Consider the following 15,810-nt stretch of genomic DNA (forward strand, 5'->3'; position numbering starts at 1 on the left):
GTAAAGGAAAAGTAGACGATGATGCGCTAATGGAATATGTTATAGATGGAATTCCCGACGATGTAAACAATAAAACTGTTCTCTATGGCGCAAGAACTATTAAAGAATTCAAAGAAAAGTTACATGTTTATGAAAAAATGAACAAGAAGATGAAGAAAAACACTGATGCCGTGAAACGATTCGAGAATAATTCAAACAAGTTTAGCGGGGAAGCACAACAAACATCAACAACTGGTAATGCATGGGGAACCAGAACCGATAGCATATCAAGAACAAAACCAATAATTCGATGTTACAATTATGGTCAAGTTGGACACAAATCCAATAACTATCCAAAGAAAGAAAGAGGAACGAACTGCTTTAAATGCAACAATTATGGGCATAAAACGAGAGAAAGCAAATTATACGGAAAATGAAACAGGGAAGAATTATAAAGAAGTGATATTAGAAGAAAGGCCAATAACTGCCTTGATTGATACTGGAAGCGCAGTCAACCTTACTTGCATCAACGAATACTTACAATTGAACATACCACGATTTGAAGAAAAGTTTATAACTCTTACTGGAATTAGAAAGAACAACATTAAGACTTTGGGTCGGTTTGTGTGTAATATTATTATAGATGGCGATGTGTATCACACTACAATACACATTGTACCTGAAAACGTTATGAGTTATGAGCTACAAGTTACTTTCGGGTGATGATTTACTCTCACAGGCAGAAGTATTGATTAACCATTCTGGAATCTATTTCACAAAGATACAGGTAAAATTTGAGATTATGAAAATTGCTCTTGATGACGACACGATTGACAATTTACCTAAGATAAAAGGCACGAAGTTAAGGGAAGAGGTTAGAGAATTGATCAACAACTATCGAACGGAAGAAGGTGTTGCAACTCCAATGCAAAGATTAATTGTGTAATTATAATATATTAATTGATTAAAGAGGATTGGTTATTCTTTAATGATTAAAATCCAAATACATGAAATTCCTCTTGATTTTGTATTTATTTTTTTGTTAAGTCATTTAACGTTTCGAACTATTTACATAGTTCATCATCAGAAATCACTATAAAAAAGAAATTTAAAAAGCAACGTCGACGAAATTATCTCCTTTATGGAAATCGTTAAAACAAATTGAACGTACAACGCATAGATTATTACAAAAACAGAAAACAAAAAGAAAAACAAAAAGGAAAACAAAAAAAAACAAAAATGTACCTTTGTCGAGTATCCCTATTGATTAATTTATCAATTCTATCGGTAAATTGTGTATATTTCCATGATCTTACATTTTATAAATTTTTCAAATTACAAAACATTTCAACGTGTTCGTATGGACTTAGCGACTATAAGAAGGAATATCGTGACGGAACCAGTTTTTCTTTAACAATGTGTTCTACGGAAATCAATACAATTCAATTCAAATTACAAATTTAAAATTTACCAATATCTAAAATTACAATTAATTAGTAACTAATCATATATCTAATTTGTTTATTATGCCTGCATAATAACTACCTATATTTCCTGAATCTGATTTAAAATTAACTGACCTGTTAATGTTTTTGGTGATATAGATAGCTTCAATATTCTTTCTGTTGAATGTATCTCCTTCAGTGGTCAACACTTTAGGCGTATCAAAGTTAAATTTATGACGATTCTTGATTGCATGTTGGCAAAGGGCTGTTTTATTAATAATTTTGTGTTGATTAGTATCGTATTTATGCTGTTTTATACGATTATGTAATTGTTGTTTACTTTCACCTATATACACCTTATTACAGTTATTACATTCTAATTGGTATATGGTATTAATTCTGTCCGTCTTATCTATTTTGTCTTTCATATTACTCAAAATATTGGTTAATTTATTATTGTTATATTGTGCTAATTTGATTTCTTGAAATTCATATTTCTTAAAAATAGCTTTAATTTTATTGGTTATTGTCGGGATATATTTGATTTTATAGAATTTACTTATTTTATCTCTATCTGCAACACTCCGTACGTCTAATTCATTCGAATCATTCTGATATAAAGTTTCCGTATGTGGTAAGTAATCTGTGATCTTTGTTTGAGTTTGGGTTACACCCTTATTCTTGTTGTCAATACTTGCATTATTATGTTTGCTTGGTCTCATTTTTGCAATAATCTGATCTCCATTTAAGTTTGATCTTTGTTCAACATTATCAATATTGCTCTGTTGTGTGTTTATAGGTATTGATTGTTTGACTTTATTATAATTATTGTACCAAATATTATTAATTAATGTTCTTGGGTATGCATTTTCTAAAAGGATATTATATATTTTGGTCTTTATTTCTTTCATGTATATATCATCAGTTAAATTAATAGCTCGACGGATTAAATTATTAATAGTATTTATTATCTGAGTTCTTGGATGATTACTTAAATAATGAAGAGTTCTATTGCTACTGATGTCTTTTTTATACCAAGATGTGTATATCTTATTGTGTTCTTTATTTATTGTAATATTCATATCCAAATATGCTATTTGTTCATTGTGTAACGTTTCGACTGTAAATTGTAAGCGTGGGTTGTATTCATTAAATTTGACCAAAAGTTGTTTATATTGATTTTTAGGTAGAATGATTAGCAAATCATCTATGTATTTTGTAATTAAGAAAGGTTTAATGAAAGTGTCGTTTAATTGTGTGTCAAGTAACGAGTTCATCACTATGCCACTCAGATTTACGCTTAAGTTGGAGCCCATAGGAAGTCCATATATTTGTTTATAAAAAGTGTTATTAAATTTAAAATAGCTGTTATGTGTACAAAGCTTTATTCCATCTAAAAATATTTTTTTGTCTTTTATGCAAGTAAAGTTTTCAATTTTATTCCAATTTTCATCTATGATTTTAAGCATGAGTTTTAACGGAATATTTGTAAAAAGGGACTTCGCATCAAAGCTTACTATGTCAATATCTTCATAGTTTTCAATCTCCAATTCATCGAGACGCTTCTTAAGCATAAAGGCATTTTTAACGTCGTAATGATTTTCATCATTTAAATTATTCAGAGATTTATTTAAAAATATAGATAACGCATTGGTAGGTCCATTTATATTATTAATGATTGGACGTAAAGGGTTATTATCTTTATGCGCTTTTAATAATCCATGTATCCTAGGTGTCACATAATGGTTTGGTGATAATCTAAGCTTTTGTTGCTTTGTTATAAATCCTTTCTTTTCTAATATTTTCAGGTAATCATTTATGCGATTAACTAGATTAGGACCTGGATCTAATCTAGATGTTTTATAAGTATCTATATCGTTAAGTAACTCTTTCATTTTATCGTTATATTCTGATTTATACAAAAAGGCTATTTGTTTTGTTTTATCAGTCTTTATAATAACTATGTCCTTATGTTGTGTTAAAAATCTTTTCAAGAAAATCATATCTTTTATCACTGTATTATGAAATATTGAAAATGTTCTATTATTATTTAACGTCAATGATTGTTTATTTTTCATATTCTTGTTATTTCTATCTAGATAATTGGAAATTTCATTAATTATATTGCTTCTTGTTATATTAATGTGATTCTCTGAAGTCTTCAAGTTAATAAAAACTTTTTCTATGTCTATTATCATATTTAAAATGTCTTTGTGTAGAGATTTTTTATTGTTATGTGTTGTAAAGCAAAATTTTTCACCCAAAGATAAGAGATTTAGTATATTTATGGGTATTTGTAATTTTGTAAGATTCAGTATTCTACCTTTCTTGTGTAAATCGTTATAATTATTTTGTAACCAATCATCAGTATGTAAATTTATGTTAGAATTATTATGTGCATTTTCTAGGAACAAAGGTAATTTCAATCGATTTCTATTTTTCAATCGATTTGAGTTATGTAACTCGTCTCTTCTTATTTTATGTGTGAACTTGATGTATCTTTGATTAGCCTTATTCAAGATGATCCTTCTGAAATTGACCTTAAATTTGTCTCCTTCATTAATGGGATTTCTAGTTATAACAAAATCAATATATCTAAAAATCCTGTTAATTAACCAGTAAGTTTGATTTATTTCATCTTTCAAAATGTTAAGGGCTATGTGTTTAGATTGCATTTTTTGTTTGTAATTTATTAGATAATCTTTATAAAAAAGGTTATCTATATTTTTCAAGTTTTTAAGAATATGATATGGTATTAAATTCATTTTAAGGGAATTTTTCAAATAAAACAATTTACAATAAGCTTTTATGGCTTTTTCGAATGTGGGTTTAAGAAGGCGCTCAACAAAGGTACTTACATTAAAACAATCAATTATTTTCTTAAAATTATCGCCGACATTGACATCTCCATCTTCTCGTTTGCAATTTCTTCTAAATTCATGGATATTTATGTATTCCATATTAATTATGTAATTATAATATATTAATTGATTAAAGAGGATTGGTTATTCTTTAATGATTAAAATCCAAATACATGAAATTCCTCTTGATTTTGTATTTATTTTTTTGTTAAGTCATTTAACGTTTCGAACTATTTACATAGTTCATCATCAGAAATCACTATAAAAAAGAAATTTAAAAAGCAACGTCGACGAAATTATCTCCTTTATGGAAATCGTTAAAACAAATTGAACGTACAACGCATAGATTATTACAAAAACAGAAAACAAAAAGAAAAACAAAAAGGAAAACAAAAAAAAACAAAAATGTACCTTTGTCGAGTATCCCTATTGATTAATTTATCAATTCTATCGGTAAATTGTGTATATTTCCATGATCTTACATTTTATAAATTTTTCAAATTACAAAACATTTCAACGTGTTCGTATGGACTTAGCGACTATAAGAAGGAATATCGTGACGGAACCAGTTTTTCTTTAACAATGTGTTCTACGGAAATCAATACAATTCAATTCAAATTACAAATTTAAAATTTACCAATATCTAAAATTACAATTAATTAGTAACTAATCATATATCTAATTTGTTTATTATGCCTGCATAATAACTACCTATATTTCCTGAATCTGATTTAAAATTAACTGACCTGTTAATGTTTTTGGTGATATAGATAGCTTCAATATTCTTTCTGTTGAATGTATCTCCTTCAGTGGTCAACACTTTAGGCGTATCAAAGTTAAATTTATGACGTTAAAAAAAAACGAAGAAACGTTAAATGACTTAACAAAAAAATAAATACAAAATCAAGAGGAATTTCATGTATTTGGATTTTAATCATTAAAGAATAACCAATCCTCTTTAATCAATTAATATATTATAATTACATAATTAATATGGAATACATAAATATCCATGAATTTAGAAGAAATTGCAAACGAGAAGATGGAGATGTCAATGTCGGCGATAATTTTAAGAAAATAATTGATTGTTTTAATGTAAGTACCTTTGTTGAGCGCCTTCTTAAACCCACATTCGAAAAAGCCATAAAAGCTTATTGTAAATTGTTTTATTTGAAAAATTCCCTTAAAATGAATTTAATACCATATCATATTCTTAAAAACTTGAAAAATATAGATAACCTTTTTTATAAAGATTATCTAATAAATTACAAACAAAAAATGCAATCTAAACACATAGCCCTTAACATTTTGAAAGATGAAATAAATCAAACTTACTGGTTAATTAACAGGATTTTTAGATATATTGATTTTGTTATAACTAGAAATCCCATTAATGAAGGAGACAAATTTAAGGTCAATTTCAGAAGGATCATCTTGAATAAGGCTAATCAAAGATACATCAAGTTCACACATAAAATAAGAAGAGACGAGTTACATAACTCAAATCGATTGAAAAATAGAAATCGATTGAAATTACCTTTGTTCCTAGAAAATGCACATAATAATTCTAACATAAATTTACATACTGATGATTGGTTACAAAATAATTATAACGATTTACACAAGAAAGGTAGAATACTGAATCTTACAAAATTACAAATACCCATAAATATACTAAATCTCTTATCTTTGGGTGAAAAATTTTGCTTTACAACACATAACAATAAAAAATCTCTACACAAAGACATTTTAAATATGATAATAGACATAGAAAAAGTTTTTATTAACTTGAAGACTTCAGAGAATCACATTAATATAACAAGAAGCAATATAATTAATGAAATTTCCAATTATCTAGATAGAAATAACAAGAATATGAAAAATAAACAATCATTGACGTTAAATAATAATAGAACATTTTCAATATTTCATAATACAGTGATAAAAGATATGATTTTCTTGAAAAGATTTTTAACACAACATAAGGACATAGTTATTATAAAGACTGATAAAACAAAACAAATAGCCTTTTTGTATAAATCAGAATATAACGATAAAATGAAAGAGTTACTTAACGATATAGATACTTATAAAACATCTAGATTAGATCCAGGTCCTAATCTAGTTAATCGCATAAATGATTACCTGAAAATATTAGAAAAGAAAGGATTTATAACAAAGCAACAAAAGCTTAGATTATCACCAAACCATTATGTGACACCTAGGATACATGGATTATTAAAAGCGCATAAAGATAATAACCCTTTACGTCCAATCATTAATAATATAAATGGACCTACCAATGCGTTATCTATATTTTTAAATAAATCTCTGAATAATTTAAATGATGAAAATCATTACGACGTTAAAAATGCCTTTATGCTTAAGAAGCGTCTCGATGAATTGGAGATTGAAAACTATGAAGATATTGACATAGTAAGCTTTGATGCGAAGTCCCTTTTTACAAATATTCCGTTAAAACTCATGCTTAAAATCATAGATGAAAATTGGAATAAAATTGAAAACTTTACTTGCATAAAAGACAAAAAAATATTTTTAGATGGAATAAAGCTTTGTACACATAACAGCTATTTTAAATTTAATAACACTTTTTATAAACAAATATATGGACTTCCTATGGGCTCCAACTTAAGCGTAAATCTGAGTGGCATAGTGATGAACTCGTTACTTGACACACAATTAAACGACACTTTCATTAAACCTTTCTTAATTACAAAATACATAGATGATTTGCTAATCATTCTACCTAAAAATCAATATAAACAACTTTTGGTCAAATTTAATGAATACAACCCACGCTTACAATTTACAGTCGAAACGTTACACAATGAACAAATAGCATATTTGGATATGAATATTACAATAAATAAAGAACACAATAAGATATACACATCTTGGTATAAAAAAGACATCAGTAGCAATAGAACTCTTCATTATTTAAGTAATCATCCAAGAACTCAGATAATAAATACTATTAATAATTTAATCCGTCGAGCTATTAATTTAACTGATGATATATACATGAAAGAAATAAAGACCAAAATATATAATATCCTTTTAGAAAATGCATACCCAAGAACATTAATTAATAATATTTGGTACAATAATTATAATAAAGTCAAACAATCAATACCTATAAACACACAACAGAGCAATATTGATAATGTTGAACAAAGATCAAACTTAAATGGAGATCAGATTATTGCAAAAATGAGACCAAGCAAACATAATAATGCAAGTATTGACAACAAGAATAAGGGTGTAACCCAAACTCAAACAAAGATCACAGATTACTTACCACATACGGAAACTTTATATCAGAATGATTCGAATGAATTAGACGTACGGAGTGTTGCAGATAGAGATAAAATAAGTAAATTCTATAAAATCAAATATATCCCGACAATAACCAATAAAATTAAAGCTATTTTTAAGAAATATGAATTTCAAGAAATCAAATTAGCACAATATAACAATAATAAATTAACCAATATTTTGAGTAATATGAAAGACAAAATAGATAAGACGGACAGAATTAATACCATATACCAATTAGAATGTAATAACTGTAATAAGGTGTATATAGGTGAAAGTAAACAACAATTACATAATCGTATAAAACAGCATAAATACGATACTAATCAACACAAAATTATTAATAAAACAGCCCTTTGCCAACATGCAATCAAGAATCGTCATAAATTTAACTTTGATACGCCTAAAGTGTTGACCACTGAAGGAGATACATTCAACAGAAAGAATATTGAAGCTATCTATATCACCAAAAACATTAACAGGTCAGTTAATTTTAAATCAGATTCAGGAAATATAGGTAGTTATTATGCAGGCATAATAAACAAATTAGATATATGATTAGTTACTAATTAATTGTAATTTTAGATATTGGTAAATTTTAAATTTGTAATTTGAATTGAATTGTATTGATTTCCGTAGAACACATTGTTAAAGAAAAACTGGTTCCGTCACGATATTCCTTCTTATAGTCGCTAAGTCCATACGAACACGTTGAAATGTTTTGTAATTTGAAAAATTTATAAAATGTAAGATCATGGAAATATACACAATTTACCGATAGAATTGATAAATTAATCAATAGGGATACTCGACAAAGGTACATTTTTGTTTTTTTTTGTTTTCCTTTTTGTTTTTCTTTTTGTTTTCTGTTTTTGTAATAATCTATGCGTTGTACGTTCAATTTGTTTTAACGATTTCCATAAAGGAGATAATTTCGTCGACGTTGCTTTTTAAATTTCTTTTTTATAGTGATTTCTGATGATGAACTATGTAAATAGTTCGAAACGTTAAATGACTTAACAAAAAAATAAATACAAAATCAAGAGGAATTTCATGTATTTGGATTTTAATCATTAAAGATTAATTTTTTTAAAGATTTCCCATAGACCTCGACGCTTATGGCAGGCAGAAATGGATGAAGTGAATGAACAAATTGATAGATGGCTGGATGAAGAAATCATCGAACACAGCTGTTCTGAATATTCAAGTCCGATTGTTTTAGGCAAAAGGAAAAGTGGAGATACACGCATATGAGTAGATTATCGAAAAATTAATAAGATTATCGTGAAAGATAGATACCCATTACCTGTTATTGAGGACCAACTAGACAGATTGCACAAATCAAAGATATTCAGTACGCTAGATCTGAAGAATGGTTTTTTCCATGTCCCCGTTGAGGAAGGAAGTAGAAAATTTACATCCTTTGTAACTCCTGCTGGTCAATATCAATTTCTTACGAGTAAAGACCTAAAGAGTAATTGAACTATTTTCTTATAAAATAAATGATTAACACGTTTGTAAATAAAAGAGTATTAAATAAGTTTAAAGACCAAATGTTTAATAGTTTGTCACTTTACATTAAAATAAATACTTTAGTTTGTTACTTTTAAAACATGTGCTTTTTTTAATTTGACAATCTAATCCTACATTTAGTACCTATTATTTATTAAAGAAGGAACAGTGAATAACTGTTCCAAGGAACTACATACAAATACTTGTTGCAAAGTAACAGGTACAAGTATCGGTTAATAACTCTTACTACTTATACTTTCTAATTCGGAGGCGTAAAATGAAACGTCACCTTTAAAATACACAGTTGAATTTTTCAAAGCTATTTTTGACGGCAGTTTTAAAATCAGAGAGGATTAAGTAAAGTATAGTAACGAATTTAATTACTTATTTATATAAAAAATATATATATTTTTAATCTGTAGTAATAAGGGCTTTCATATATTTATACGACTTTCACACGATTTATATCAAAGAAATTGTATAAATAGAAGCAGTTGTAAACACTAAAACTTGAAGCCAACGCAACACGCAGTTTGTTTACAACCTTTGTCGAAACCAGTCGAAACAGTGAACGTGCACAGATCGGACCACCGGCCGATTAACGCCGAACATTTCCGAATATTATTTCCTCCCCTAGAATAAGGCATACACTAAAATAAACAAATCCTATTTGCGAATCAATAAATGATTAGTTTTTCTTCATATACATTTTTTTTTGCAAATAATTTGTATGTAAAGTATAGTTACTACTTTTAATTAGAAATAAATCTTATCAATCAAAATACTACATACTTGTATCACTCTGATTAATTTTAAAGATTACATTATATTTATTGCGTTTTATATTTTAAAAACTTATTAACACTTGACAAAGATATAGAAAAAATGCATTCTACAATTTATAAAATTATTACGACAATAATTTTTCAATTGGTAGTTAGTTTAACAATTAATTTTTAACTGTAATTTTATATATGAAAGTTGGATGCTCTTGGATACGTCACTGAATAAAGTCTGACGAATTTTATCTAAGTCGTACACGCCACTGTCGCTAGGATCAAGGTCAATTTTGTTTATAAACAAATGCTGTTGCGTTGGCTTCAAATCGGTATACGGGCGAATTTAGGCGATGCGGCTCTCTATACAGGATGAAAAAATCTTGAACACCTGAAATATCTTCAAAACGAGTTTCTTTTTGAAAAAATCCTTTCAGGTATTAAAGGCTATAATAAATTTGTCGTCTTTTCCTATGTCTAAATTTGTTTTACAGTGGCGTACATTTTCAAGGTCAAAGGGGGCAAAATTTTTTTAAATGACAACACCAATTTTTTATGCGATAATGTGAAAGAATACATTTTCTTGAGTATCTTAGAGCAAATTTTGCATTCAATTTTCTTATCTCCTCCCAAATTCGTACCTTTAAATCATCGATGTTCGCGGGTTTATTAACGTATAACTTACTCTTTAAATGACCCCATAAAAAGAAATGCAGGGGAGTTAAGTCTGGGGAACGAGGTGGCCATTCTAAAAACCCACGTCTACCTATTCATTTTTGTAGAAAAATATCATCCAAATACGTTCGAACGGGAAGGGCTTAATGAAGTGGTGCTCCGTCTTGCTGAAACCATAGTAATCTATCGAATTCATCCGGTTGATCTGCATCTGAGTATATCGCTATTAATGTTGGAACCACATCTTCCTGTAAAAATTGCAAATATCTAGCGCCTGTCAGATTTTCATTAAAAAAAATGGTTCCAATATTCCGTTTCTCACTATACCAGCCCAAATATTAACTTTTCTTGGAAACTGTGTATGAGTCTCCTGCATCCACCTGGGATTCTCTAAGGCCCAATATCTGCAATTTTGTCGGTTTACGGTTCCACTTAAAGAAAAGGTAGCTTCGTCCGAAAACACAATATTTTTCGCAAAGATTGAGTCATTATTACACAGAATTTGCATTTGTTCGCAAAATTGCAGTCGACGGTCAAAATGATCTTCTACTAGTTCTTGAGTTAGTGAAATTTTATAAGGATGGAATTTATGTCGGTGTAATACATTGAGAACAGTACTTTGACTCAAATACATTTCTAAACCTACTTCACGAGAAGCCATATGAGGATTATCAGCAACTCTTAACAAAATTTCAAGTTGCGTATCTTCAACGATTGTGGGACGACCAGAACTTGGCAAGTCACGCACATGCCCATTCATTAAAAAGTAAAATGTTCAACAGTAAAATGATCAAAATTACCAAACAACTATTTATTTGTTTATAAAAATATCATTCAACGTAACCATAGCTACGAACAAAGCAAAGCCACTTGAATTATTTCGATAAGTTCATGCCATCACGATAGTTTGAAAGCACTTTGAATTATTTTCAGCGCCTATTAGAAATTTTTCCAAATAAAACGTTTATTAATAACAAAACGTTCGAAAAAAAATTTTTTCGCAAAATTTTTCTTTTGCAACCTAATTCAAAGTTTGCTCTAAGATACTCAAAAAAATGTGTTCTTTCAGATTATCAAATAAAAAATAGGGTTGCCATTTAAAAAAATGTTGCCCCCTTTGACCCCGAAAATGTACGCCACTGTAAAAAAAATTAGACATAGGAAAACACGACAAATTTATTATAGTCTTTGCCACCTGAAAGGATTTTTTCAAAAAGAAACTCGTTTTGAAGATATTTCAGGTGTTCCAGATTTTTTATTCATCCTGTATACAATTTCTTTGATTTAACAAGTAACAGCTGTTGTAACAATATGGCGGTCGGCAACATATCAAATTTTCCTAGTGTAATTATTTTGAAAATTGATCAATAGCAACCCTAGTTTTTAGCGTTTCAATTTGAAAACACTCCTCCGAATTAAAAAATAGGGTATAGTTACAAAGGACTGTTCTTACATAAATATCTCTCTGCAACTTATTTTAAATAAAAAAATATTTCAAAACAATTCTTTATAATAAATTCAAATAAGACGTCAGCGACATCCACGATATTACCAAACAACAAAAACGAAGTTTCCCCAAATAAACATATAACCTCAAATCAACTTTGGCGGCAAAGTGCATGACACCACAACACTTCACAAAATTTAATCCTCTCTAATCATAATTTTACAAAATTCTCAGTGTAATTTAAAAGTGTAAACACAAAAAGAAATGCCCAGTAACTTTTTTAGTAAGATGTTTTTGTAACCATTGACGAAAGTTCTCTTTTTTAAAAATATTAATGTAATAATTCAAATAACGTAACATGCTTGTTTTAAGATTAACATAAAAATTGTTTTGTATTAATATAGGTATTCTCCTGATGATGCTATAACAAATAGCGAAACCGGTAGAGAAATAATAAAAATCCATTTAAAGTGCGAAAACGAATTTTATTTACATCAACATAAAATGGAAAGAAAATCATTAATAGTTATTTAACCAACAAGTCTATTAATCGCATTTTAATATACGAGTTAGTTACAATATTTTTCCGTTGACCGTGTTTTCAACAAAATAGAGAAAATCCATCGTTGAAAAATCTCCCAATTCTGTCACTGGCAAAATAACCTCACTTTTAATGTGTCATAATTTATTTTTGTAGTCTTACCGAATAGATATAGTGGTCGGTTGGGTCGGTATTACAAATTTCATTGGAGAATATTTATTAAATTGACTACTATATTAGTTCGGTCGGACTTTCTTAAAATCGTTTATTAATAGGTGTCATTAATGAATGATTTTGTATACATTTATAAATCATATAAATACACGATCGACGGAAAATAATATTAATTCTCAAAGTCACGGACAGGAAGACTAAGGTCTATAGCCCTTTTGGACTCTTTTTTATATTTGTTTTATACAGGATGTATCTGAATGACTGCAACAAACTTCAAGGGGTGATTCTTTAGTGAATTTTAAGGGTACTTTGATATATGAACCATGGGCGACTTCGGCTCCCCTATGGAGCTACACCCCTCCAAAAATGGCGGAAAATTTTGGTTTAATTTTTTTTTCTCAAAAACCATATACGCTAGGAAAATGAAATTTGGGGAATATGTTTAATTCATAATAGGGCACGTTTTGACCCTATTTGTACTTTCAACCCACCCTTCTAAACTACTAAACGTAACCACCCCCTTTACATTTTTGCTCAAATTTTTGTATGCAGATGATAAATACATTAGAAAAATTTTACATAGATAGATGAAAGTATTTTAAAACTTTATTGTTTCTCTGAAATTTTTCCAAAAACGTCTAATTTTTGAGAAAAAAAATAGTAAAGCAAACACTACCCGTTAAACAACGGGGTTGTCGATCAAAAGTTGGAATGAATTTTTAATGAAAAAACCTTAGTAGGCTTTGCAATCTTTGTCAGAAATATTTTTGACGTTTAAATATCAGTTTTTCTTACTATTATTATTGTTTTTCAAATTAATTTTTGAATAAAGTTCTATCGCATTTACGCTCGTTCACTCGACGTTTCAAAATTTTAAATAAAACAATAATAAAGTAAGAAAACCACTGACATTTAAACGTCAAAAATATTTCTGACAAAGATTGCAAAGCCTAGTAAGATTTTTTCATTAAAAATTCATTCCAACTTTCGATTAACAACCTTACAGCTTAACAGTTAGTGTTTGCTTAATTATTTTTTTTCTCAGAAATTATTAATTTTTAGAAGAACATCAGAGAGACAAAAAAGTTTTAGAATAGTTTTATCTATCTAACTGAAATTTTTCCAATGTATTTATCATCATCATAAAAAAAATCTAGGCATAAATTGAACGGGGGTTACGTTTAGTAGTTTAGAAGGGTAGATTGAAAGTATAAATAGGGTCAAAACGTGCCCTATTATGAGTTAAACATATTCCCTAAATTTCATTTTCCTAGCGTGGTTTTTAAGAAAAAGAAATTAAACCAAAATTTTCCGCTATTTTTGCAGGGGTGTAGGTCGTTAGGGGAGACGAAGTCGCCCATGGTTCATATATCAAAGTACCCTTAAAATTCACTAAAGAATCGCCCCTTGAAGTTTGTTGCAGTCATTCAGATACACCGGTATATGTATTTCTTTTCGTATTTGTTATTATTTTTATATAAGTCCAAATAAATATTGTTTTCTTCTTCTAATATTAATTCTTTATATGGAATATAATCCTGACGGCATCAAGGACGACATATTCAACTCGCTATTCTTTCTTAATTTGGCCGGTATCCCCTCACTCAAACTCACACGCTTGTTTGTGTGACGTCACGCTGGTCTGAGATACGTAACTACGATAATTTGAAATATTTAAAGAACATAGAAAAATAATTTAAGTATAACAAATTAAAAAATTTAAACATCAAAATGTTTATTTCATTAAAATCGTAGTATTATTCTTCTTTTTGTGATATATATTACTCAGTTTTACCACTAAATTGATTCTCGACCGGCATGACGTCACTTTGTTCCACACCCGATAAGCAGTGGCTGGGCCGAGTAGAAAAACGTGTTTTATGTCGTGAACAAATACTTTTCATAAAAATGGCGTTTTATACTGTACCAAGAAGCTACTAAGATCTTACTTATATTCAATGCTTCAATTTTTAGTGTTTGTGAGTACACAGTATTTAATCTCTTAGTCTAATTTAATTTATGAATTTTTATAGAGAATCTAACCTCACTTTCAAGCTCAATTGTTTTATAAGCTTTCGGAATCTTCTAAGATTGTTGTTGTATAAAGGTAAGCTTTTATTAACTACTTTTATTTTTTTTTATTAACTTTAATTAATTAACAAACAGTAACTTTTATTTTGGTTTGAAAGAAACTAATTTTTAAAAAAGGATTGTTTTTCTTCGTGGCACGGAATTAGAGGTTGTGTCGGTAGAGATTATATGTACAGGCTGGTTCAAATTCGATGTCCAAATAGGCTAGCTCGGAAACTATAAGAGTTAGAAAAAAAGTAGCTTACATGTCATGATCTCGTTTTTCGAGAAATTATAAATGCCGAAAACCTCAAATTTTATCGTCTTTTGTTTTTCTCTTAGAGGCCAAAATTGAAAATATCGTAAAACCAACAAATGCAATTATCTTGGTTATTATTATAGGTGGAGTATTATACCTAAGACATTATATGGACACTTTTTTACAGAGAATTTCATGACATAGTCAAAAAAAATTTTTCGGTTTTAGATTTTGAGATATCATGAGAATTTTTGTTTTTTTAAATGGAAACAACCACTGATTATTCGCTTATTAAATTCGTTATTTTTTTCTGATTACAAAAATATAGGGTTCGACGGGTCTATTTCTTATTGTTTTGGAATAAAGCTAAAAATAAACTTTTTTTATAAAATTTCCATCTAGTGTCGTCGAGGAAATTAAATTTACAGTTTCCTGTAAGTTACGGGGCGGTAGGTAAAATCTAGAAAGTTAACAATTAAATACGAAGATAACTTCTGGTATTTAAAAACAAATAATTTTTTAATATGCAACATTCTAACAAGTCAAACTTTTCAAAATTTTCGTAATTGAACTTAAAAACAGGATTTTTAAAGTGACACTTCAGAAAATTTTTGAATACAAACAAATGTTGCTATGTTTATTTGAATTAAAAAAAAAACATATGAGCGCCATCTATCGATAATTTATTAAGTCATTTAAAAATAATATTAAGTCGTAATAAAAAATGTGAAATAA

The 15,810-nt window shown here is 28.4% G+C and overlaps 3 protein-coding genes across 19 annotated transcripts in view; 2 read left to right on the forward strand and 1 right to left on the reverse strand.

Moving 5' to 3' along the window:
• Window positions 1–943: 943 nt before the first annotated feature.
• LOC111421737 (putative autophagy-related protein 11) lies at window positions 944–5,129 on the reverse strand. 5 transcript variants are annotated; one of them, XR_011640038.1, is made up of 3 exons: window positions 5,032–5,129; window positions 1,225–4,928; window positions 944–1,072 (listed from the first exon to the last, which is right to left on the reverse strand). XR_011640038.1 is itself a non-coding variant. In XM_071195118.1 (3 exons), the coding sequence occupies exon 3, from the start codon at window positions 4,382–4,384 to the stop codon at window positions 1,484–1,486; it is 2,901 nt and encodes a 966-aa protein (XP_071051219.1). In that variant the 5' UTR covers window positions 4,385–4,544; window positions 4,697–4,928; window positions 5,032–5,129; the 3' UTR covers window positions 944–1,483. The 5 variants fall into 5 exon arrangements, 4 of the variants coding, with proteins under 4 accessions (XP_071051219.1, XP_071051221.1, XP_071051222.1 ...); XM_071195118.1 differs by having other exon boundaries at window positions 944–4,544; window positions 4,697–4,928; XM_071195120.1 differs by having other exon boundaries at window positions 944–1,402; window positions 1,560–4,928.
• A 30-nt stretch (window positions 5,130–5,159) lies between these two features.
• On the forward strand, window positions 5,160–9,139 carry LOC139429396 (putative autophagy-related protein 11). 3 transcript variants are annotated; one of them, XR_011640039.1, is made up of 2 exons: window positions 5,160–8,438; window positions 8,591–9,139. XR_011640039.1 is itself a non-coding variant. In XM_071195123.1 (2 exons), exons 1-2 carry the CDS (start codon window positions 5,279–5,281, stop codon window positions 8,214–8,216), a joined length of 2,835 nt encoding a protein of 944 aa, XP_071051224.1. In that variant the 5' UTR covers window positions 5,160–5,278; the 3' UTR covers window positions 8,217–8,441. The 3 variants fall into 3 exon arrangements, 2 of the variants coding, with proteins under 2 accessions (XP_071051224.1, XP_071051223.1); XM_071195123.1 differs by lacking the exon at window positions 8,591–9,139 and having other exon boundaries at window positions 5,160–8,103; window positions 8,207–8,441; XM_071195122.1 differs by lacking the exon at window positions 8,591–9,139 and having other exon boundaries at window positions 5,160–8,103; window positions 8,261–8,441.
• A 5,466-nt stretch (window positions 9,140–14,605) lies between these two features.
• The window catches only part of LOC111417577 (uncharacterized), a 43,063-nt gene continuing 41,858 nt past the window's right edge, over window positions 14,606–15,810 (forward strand). For all 11 annotated transcript variants that reach the window (XR_011639933.1, XR_011639934.1, XR_002706703.2 and 8 more), the window contains exons 1-2: window positions 14,606–14,725; window positions 14,780–14,853. The gene's annotated coding sequence lies outside the window, so the exon portion shown is untranslated. The remainder of the gene's footprint in view (window positions 14,726–14,779; window positions 14,854–15,810) is intronic.

The sequence above is a fragment of the Onthophagus taurus genome, chromosome 3 (genome assembly GCF_036711975.1).
Source record: "Onthophagus taurus isolate NC chromosome 3, IU_Otau_3.0, whole genome shotgun sequence".
Taxonomy (NCBI): Eukaryota; Metazoa; Arthropoda; class Insecta; order Coleoptera; family Scarabaeidae; genus Onthophagus; species Onthophagus taurus.

What these genes read in the sequence shown, in the direction of transcription:
- LOC139429396 (XM_071195122.1), top strand. Translation starts at nt 5,279, where the DNA reads ATGGAATACATAAATATCCATGAATTTAGAAGAAATTGCAAACGAGAA.
- LOC111421737 (XM_071195119.1), bottom strand. Translation starts at nt 4,384, where the DNA reads ATGGAATACATAAATATCCATGAATTTAGAAGAAATTGCAAACGAGAA.